Consider the following 8,669-nt stretch of genomic DNA (forward strand, 5'->3'; position numbering starts at 1 on the left):
AATCTGACTTTCTTGAACCAAGCCACGTAAAGGGTTCGGCGCAATGTTTTTTTATCTTGGCATTTTTGCAAAGGCCCAGTAACGTAGTAGGTACAACGCCATCTAACATTTTCTTGGGAACAATACTTTTATTTAAAAAGAAAGAAAATATTCATTTAATAACATATTTGTTTATATCTCTACAAAGTTTGTTTTACATACTTTGCCTATTTTTTATCTTGCTTATAGCCAAAATAATGTCTAGTTTCAGGGCAATTTCACTATCATCTTACAATATTAACAGAAATATTCTTCAATAATTTACCCATCACTTCTATAATATTATAAAGCAGAAGAGTTTGTTTGTTTGGCTGAACGCGCTAATCTCAGGAACTACTGGTCCGATTTGAACAATTCTTTCGGTGTAAGATAGCCCATTTATCGAGGAAGGCTATAGGCTATAGGCTTTTTATCCGGGTTCGTGCAGAGGTTCCCACGGGATGCGGGTGAAACCGCTGGCAGAAGCTAGTTTTAGATAGGCGGGTTGTCTTATAAGGCTGGTTAGTTAAAATAATTATTTTTTATAATTAATAATATAAGAATTGAAAATCGATTTAAGATAATAATCCGAGAGAGATATTCAGCACTATTGGGAATTGACAATGACATTCATTCATCCATCAATGTGAAATGTGACAGTTTGACAGATCAACGTAAATAAATAAATACAAACAAACTAGAAATTGGAAATTGCCGACTAAAACTTTGTTATAACTCTGTAATTTATATTCTAGTTTTCCTAGGAGCCTTCATTAAGGGTTAATTGTAGAACAAGACACGATTTTAAGCAAGTATATCTCAATAGTGATGAGTTCTGTTACTAAAAATCTTGAAGTATGTTGTCGTACTTGCTTGAGAGAACAGGTTGATACTCTAGAACCTATGATTAGTATATTTCAGGAAAATAGTAATTTAGTTAATATTGCTGAACTAATATATTCAATTACAACTATCAAGGTAAATATTTGATTAATTCCTTTTGTTTGTGAGGCTATGAAGTAATGACGCGGCATAAAATAACTTTTTTCAGGTTGTAATGGAGGACCAATTACCAAAGAAGCTATGTAATATTTGTTACAACTGTTTATTAAGTTTCAATGCATTTAAGAGTGCAGCACTGGAAGCTGATGCACAGTTACGCAAGCATGTTTCTAAAACACTCAATAAAAGTGATGCGGATGAAAGCAATGATGTTAAAATTAAACTGGAAAATGATTACAATCAGTATCAAATTGAAATTCAAATTGGGGATGACAGTATTGACTCGGACATGACAGTTAAGCATGAATTAAATCCATACATTGCAGGACCTTCATATTCAGACATATCTGATGCCAGCCAACTTGAAGAGTGTCAAACAAAACGCCAAAAAGCTCCAACACTCAAATGTAATACTTGCAGTAAAGAGTTTAAATCACAAAAGAAGCTACAAATACATAAACTCAAACATGCATACAATTACACTTGCAATATTTGTGCACAAACTTTCAAATACAATTATAGATATGTCAAACATTTGCTCACACATCGGCAGGGTACTGAAAATTCTTATAAGGATGAAATAAACCATAACACAGATGAGATGTTACAATGTGATGTTTGTCCAGCTTATTTCAAGTCTGTAAACTCACTTTCTGCTCATAAAAGAAAACATGCTTCAAAAGACAGAGTGCTATCATGCTCTATATGCAGCAAGGTGTTTAAAAAAATGTCCCATTTAAAACGCCATGAGCTATGTCATGAGAACAATCGCCCATTCAAATGTTCTCTATGCCCCAAGACTTTTGTAACGGAGACTAACTTAGCAGAACATTTAAATAAACACAATGGTATAAAACCTCATTCCTGTCCTATCTGTACAAAATCTTTTGCTCATCTGTCAACGCTAACAAGTCATATAAAGATTCATACAAGAGAAAAGCCCCACTTATGTTCTACTTGTGGGAAAAGGTTTGAGACCAGCAATAACTTGAATCAGCATACGAAAAGGCATATTGGACTGAAGACCTTTGCTTGCAATTTGTGTCCAAGGAAGTTTATAAGTAAAGGTAAGCAGACAATTGGAAAGAAAATTATTTTTGCCAAGAATTTACAAACTGTTATTTTGGAGATGACTTCATTAATTAATTGGTTTACTTCTGCAACTCAAAACCCAAAAAATTGCTGATCAACATTTTTTCTTTTAAATTACTTATAGTAGTTCTATAAATAAAGACACATGAATGTCTAGGACAGGTTTAACACAACACATTAAAGCTTACAGCATATTTTTGAGAAATTTAAAACTAAACTGATAAGATTAATAGATTCCAATATAAAAATTCCAGGTGAACTGAAGTCCCATGGTACAACCCATACAGGAGTGAAATCTTACACCTGTGATCAATGCAACTCCAAATTTACTAAGAGAAGTTCTTTGACCAAACACAAGTTGAGGCATTTGGATATAAAACCTTATCAGTGCGATGCTTGCCCTATGAAGTAAGTAGTATTAGAATATCTCAATATCGGTACCTAGTATAATAACTTCCCTGTCCCATGAGTCAAATGTGATACACACTAGGGCCCAATTCTCTGAAGTTAATAATGTCAAAATTGAATAGAAATCGAATCGCAATATGATCGAAATAGCATTTTTAACCATATCTGGCATTCTGCTAATAGTATAAGACCAATCGTATTCCAACGACATTAGATTGATTTGCGATTGGTCTGCTATTTTGGTGATTTTGGTCTATACGGTAGTTTGCTCTACAATCATATTGCAATCGTAAATCATTTGCAGACAAAATGATTCATTATTGAATGACAGAAAAGAATAAAAACGTTTATTTCAAAGAAAAAATTGCGGAATGCCACATACGCTTCAATCGTAATTTAGTCGTGATTGGATCGCAGTCGAATGTGAATCGAATGTTGAGTAAGTAAAATTAGGAGAATCGGGCCCCTGATTGTGTATAGTGTCTGCATAGTGGACAGTGATGTGGTTAATATTGAAGTAGCGTCGTTGTGTAAGCTGAAAGAAATCCACTGCTGGACAAAGGCGTGCCCCAAGGTTCGCCAATTTGCTTGATCATTAGAAACCTGCATCCACTGCTTCTCGGCGACCTTGGCTAAATCGTCCATCTATTGAAGTATCATATAGATATTTTGAAAAGAGATAGGATATATTGAGCTGACTGCTGATGAAGATGTCCCCGTGAATATAAAGGACCCTCAATAGTTTTTTTGTAAGACTTACAAATGTTTCATTCCAAGTAAATAACACAAAATGTTTGTATCGCCATCTATCGGCTACTCTCGTAATTCTTTTGACGAGTATTTGATATGTGTCCATAGATGACGCTGTACTCAACTAGAAAAAATACTAGAAAATAAATTGTTTAAATTTTTTTACAGGTTCACAAGTAAATACCATCTGAAACGCCACAACAGGATCCATACTGGTGAACGTCCGTATCGTTGTGAGATATGCGATCGTACTTTCACACAGAGCAACGATTTGGTCAAGCATACCCGCTCGCATTTAGGAAATGCTATGTATAAGTAAGCATGGAATTTATTTTCTTTATTTTTGTTTATTTCTTTGTTTATACATATAAGACTATTGCCCGCTTTCACCAACAATCTCTTGACGTTTCCCTAGCGAAGTGCCATTTAGAATAAGGGCTTCCCCAGTAGTAAAGGTTATAAGGGACACTTGAACTTTCGTGAAAACGAAATTCGTATTAAGTAAAGCTTTGGTTTCCTAGGAAAGCGGTGCAGTCATATAGCGGCCGTAATACAGCGGTGAATGACGTCACTAGAACGTTGTCAATGTAAACGAAATGGAGCGGTTTCCTAGAGAGCGGTAACTGACATCGTAACTTCAAAAAGCGGTGCCGCCATTTGCATGACGGCCGTCTTGTCGGTGTCAGATGGTTTTTTGAACGTTTTATTGAAACCGGTGAAGCTTTTTTAATCCGTATTTGTGTTTTATTTTTCGGAACAACGTCAAAAATGACTTCCAACTCTTGGAGCAGCTAGGACGACAAAATTTTAATAGATTTCGTTTGTAACTACGACGCAATAAATAATATAAAAAGTAAAGATTATAGAAAAGTCAACTAAAACAGAATTGGTGTCGTAAAATTTGAGAAATATTAAATAAAACAGGTTAGTAAGTATAATACAACTAACAAAAAGTTTATGACGGTGTGTTAAAACGGCCGTGGAACTTTCCACACGTCATCACCGTAAAGACGACCGTCTATTTGCGTCCGTAATATTACGGCCGCTATATGACGGCACCGCTTTCCTAGGAAACCCAAGCTTAAGTGTTCCCTAAAGCTTGGGTTTCCTAGGAAAGCGGTGCCGTCATATAACGGCCGTAATATTACGGACGCAAAAGCTTGGTTTTCCTAGGAAAGCGGTGCCGTCATATAGCGGCCGTAATATTACGGACGCAAAAGCTTGGTTTTCCTAGGAAAGCGAAGAATATTTCTCAAATTTCACGACACCAATTCTGTTTTTGTTGACTTTTTCTATAATCTTTACTTTTTATATTATATATTGCTTCGTGGTTACGAACGAAATCTATTAAAATTTCGTCGTCCTCGCTGCTCCAAGAGTTGTCACTAATTTTTGACGTTGTTCCGAAAAAAAAAAACACAAATACATATTAAAAAAACTTCACCGCTTTCAATAAAACGTCATGCAAATGGCGGCACCGCTTTTTGAAGTTACGGCGTCAGTTACCGCCATAGACATAATATTAGTAAACAGGACTGCGCATATAAACCCAAAAAACGAGCCGAGTGAAACAGTTAGTACGGAGGCTGTCTGTCCCTTTCTAATAGGGTGACTATGAGATTAAGCTATGTGAGACAAATCCGAATTTGCTAAGATTATTAAACACAGATTAGTATTGAAGTTTTAACTTACGCAGTTTGTGACCTTAAGATACTAATAAAGGCTTTTAATAATTAGCGGAAATTAGCAGTATAAAAGCAGGAAGATTCGAAGTGAAGACTGTTTTTTTTGTATTTCTACTTCATATATAGACTGCTGAGCCATTTATGTCGCCTTTCTTCATTTTTTGGGAAGCTATAACAATAGTACAACAGTTTTAAAATCCATCACCCATATTTTGACTCGTTACAAGAATTCATGGGCACCCTAGTTGTTTGGTTTACGAAAATGTTATTATTAGCTAACCTGTGGAACGATATATTGCAACCACCATAGGATTCACTTTTACAAGTAGAAACGCAACACTTTTTCACCATTTTAATAGTTTAAATTGATTTAATACAAAAAAATATAAACAAAATTTTAAATGCTGATTACGCGCCAAGAATGTTCAGGGTTACCGCTAGAAAATAAAAAAAAGCAAAATAAAAATTTATGTTGTTTATGTTTTAATAATAAATACGAATAAATTAATGCGATTGTTATTAATTTGTTGACTTACAATTGTTAAAATAAGATAAAAATATAAGTGTTGTTTTTGGGAAGACAAAACTTTTGATCACAACATTTTTTTATGCTGGCAAGGTGTTAGAAAGAGACAAACAGCCTCCGTTCGAACTATCCCTCTCGGCTCGGATTTGCCTCTGTGTATTATGCAACCAATTTAGTACCTTATTGCGTTAGAATAGAGGTCATTTTCGTAAATATATATTTTGAGCGTGCGCAATCTTGTTTAGTAATATTATATCTATGGTTACCGCTCTCCATTTTGTTTACATAGACAACGTTCTGGTGACGTCATTCACCGTTGTATTACGGCCGCTATATGACGGCACCGCTTTCCTAGGAAACCAAAGCTTTACATAGACAACGTTCTAGTGACGTCATTCACCGCTGTATTACGGCCGCTATATGACTGCACCGCTTTCCTAGGAAACCAAAGCTTAAATGCTCTTTTGATTCCTAAAGAACAATGTCAGACGTCCATAGTGACTTCGGATCAATAAAAATATTTCATGTACAGTGAAAATTCTTACAGTTTTTTGTGTAGTTTAATGTCAGAAGCTTTTCTATGTTTTCCACTTTTGCATTGAACTTCTCAAAACCAAATTATTCCAAATTATTAAAACGAAAAACCTGAACTCGATAAACAAAATAATTACTTATATAAATGATTTTTTTTTGGAAAAGTTCTAGATAACAATTAAATATTTTATAAGAAGTTAGTATTTTTTTATATTTAAATTGTTGTAGTAAAGAACTTTGTGTCCGTGAGAATTTAGTTTTAAAAGTTGATTGGGTGGGCCGAAACCTGACATTGTTCTTTAGGTATGTGTTGGTCAAAATGGGCAAATGTTTTTGGTATATATTTTTATTATCGAAGTGTTTCTTCTATCCGGGAAGCTATATAAATGCAAGAAATACTTATTATTTGGAGCTGCAGACGAAATGCTACATTTTAGCATTTAGAGGCCTCAGGCTTTACAAAAGTCTACTTCATCAATAAGCATACGTTTTATTTAAAAACTACTTCACTTACCATTTCTTTTTATCCACAGATGCAACGAATGTACTCAAAGCTTCAGACTCAAAACAGAACTTCGTCAGCATATATCAGAACATTTCATCTCTTCTCAACTGCAAGCTTTAAAAGTGAGTTCGGAAAAAACTCAAGCCTTGGTAGAAAACAGTGATAGTATTGTGAAGATACCACAAGTCACTACAGAGGTTGAGAACAGTCTAATTCTAGAAGAGGATAAAATAGAGAATTGATGAAGAAAGATAGTGAAAATACCTTTCATTTCATGAATGGTTTTGTAACTTAGGGTGGATTGCATCATGTAACTATAGCGATAGACAAAGCATAATCAACCGATCGCCGATTTGACCATTTGGCGCCGGCAATATAACGACTGGTTATGGTATGGTTATCGTGGTGAAACCCACCCTCAGGATTCAGGATACTAAAAAATCACCTAGCGCCCTACAAAGCTTATCTTCATCATCGCCAAATTGTTATATGTTATTACAACTAGAATTGTTAATTGTCTGATGAAGATTACCTCTAGATATATCTCTGTATATGCAGGGTAGAGATCGAAGGTAGGTTAGGTTTATGTTGTAATAAGACCAGACCAGACCAGATAAATATTTTTTGAAAAATTTTCAACTTTTTTACTATTGATTAAGATCGATTTATAAAACATTGTATTAAATGTGGTTATGTGGCTTTGTTGATGGTTATTTGATTTGACAAGGAGTAAATAAAATTATACCTAATAGTGTAAGTTGAGATATTATTCTTGGTTGTGACAAATATGTTTTAAGCAATTAACTGGAATATTAAGCAATAACATGTTTAGAGACAATATTTAAAAATAAATTAAGTTTTTATGGTATGAGTCTTTTATTCTTCGCTGATTAGTTTAAGTTTACTCTCGTGGCCAGATTCTATTTAAATAAGAAATTAGATAGGAAGATAAAAATGTAGCCACAATTGTTAGCGAATAAATTACAGGCATTGTAATTTAGTTTGGCCGACCCGTCGGTGCTCCTGTGTGCCAAACCTATGTGTGCTGTGCGCCTCTCTTCTAGCGCTTCTTCTTTTATCCTACTGCGCAATGTAAAGGAGGGTAATTTATTTCTCAGCTCATGTGTGTATGTTACCTGGCGTTACTGCTCAATTTCCTACGGACACTATGCTGCGGGATTGTTCGAAAGAGTTGAAAATATCTATCACAAATTGCATGAAACAATGAAAATCTTTTTATGGATTTATTTTACCTTTGCAGCAGATCTATTTCCAAGAAGAATACTGAACTTTCTTTCCTTGCCATTAAAATGGATCCGCCACCTGCCATCGACAAAATTGATTTTTCACCAAGGAGTATCTTTGTCAGTCTGTCATGCAGCTGTCAAACTATATCATCTAGAGAGAAACATAATATATGTTTGTTGAAACAAAATATGTTTCTGTATACAAGTTTTAGCATCCATCTGGAAAACAAGTAAAAGTCCTCAGTTACTGCGGCTCTGGTACATAAAAGGCTTAAGAATTATCGTGGGTTTTAAGAGTCTGACACTCCCACAATGGGAGGGGTCATTTGATGATTTCCCAAAAAAAAAGTTCTTGGACACCATGTATCATATCATAAAATACATGAAGTTCCTTAGGGCCGCGGGTGAAACCGCGTGAAACGGCTAGTATTAATAAATAAGAGCTGCACGATTCTCAGTTCGTAAATCTAAATACAGAGTCCATTCACAGCAGTTGTTTGCCATTACCAGACCACCAAATCATTTCACCACAATCCGACCACAACTCAACATGACTAAGAAACCGCAGACTGATGTCTAAAACCTTATTGATGTGCGTAGTCTACGTACCGAAGTAATATAAGAACATTTTCATTCATGCAAATATGTATAATGAACCAACTCGAATGCAATAAGTTGTGAACTTGCGGCTAGACTTGATTAGCGCGTTACATAATAGGTGAATGACCTGTTGACATCGGATGCATGTAATTGTAGACTATGGTTTTCTCGAGTTACCATGATTTTGTTAGGCAACTTTGCCTACTCTTACGTTCTAACAAGTCTGCCTACATAGGTAACATTAGATGTGTCGCTTGTCCTCTGCTTCTGCTTTGCCATTTCAACTACCTACCTACTTTAGG

General features: G+C 35.1%; 1 protein-coding gene across 1 annotated transcript; it reads left to right on the forward strand.

Moving 5' to 3' along the window:
* The first annotated feature begins 676 nt into the window (after window positions 1-676).
* On the forward strand, window positions 677-7,385 carry LOC124636575 (zinc finger protein ZFP2-like). Its single transcript, XM_047172714.1, has 5 exons — window positions 677-996; window positions 1,070-2,087; window positions 2,367-2,520; window positions 3,439-3,585; window positions 6,549-7,385. The coding sequence occupies exons 1-5, from the start codon at window positions 847-849 to the stop codon at window positions 6,760-6,762; spliced, it is 1,683 nt and encodes a 560-aa protein (XP_047028670.1). The 5' UTR covers window positions 677-846; the 3' UTR covers window positions 6,763-7,385.
* The last annotated feature ends 1,284 nt before the right edge of the window (window positions 7,386-8,669 follow it).

This window comes from Helicoverpa zea, chromosome 14 (assembly GCF_022581195.2).
Source record: "Helicoverpa zea isolate HzStark_Cry1AcR chromosome 14, ilHelZeax1.1, whole genome shotgun sequence".
NCBI lineage: Eukaryota > Metazoa > Arthropoda > Insecta > Lepidoptera > Noctuidae > Helicoverpa > Helicoverpa zea.

What these genes read in the sequence shown, in the direction of transcription:
- LOC124636575 (XM_047172714.1), top strand. Translation starts at nt 847, where the DNA reads ATGAGTTCTGTTACTAAAAATCTTGAAGTATGTTGTCGTACTTGCTTG. An exon ending in ATTCAATTACAACTATCAAG is followed by an intron (nt 997 to 1,069) that starts GTAAATATTTGA and finishes AACTTTTTTCAG; the next exon opens with GTTGTAATGGAGGACCAATT. An exon ending in TTAGGAAATGCTATGTATAA is followed by an intron (nt 3,586 to 6,548) that starts GTAAGCATGGAA and finishes TTTTATCCACAG; the next exon opens with ATGCAACGAATGTACTCAAA.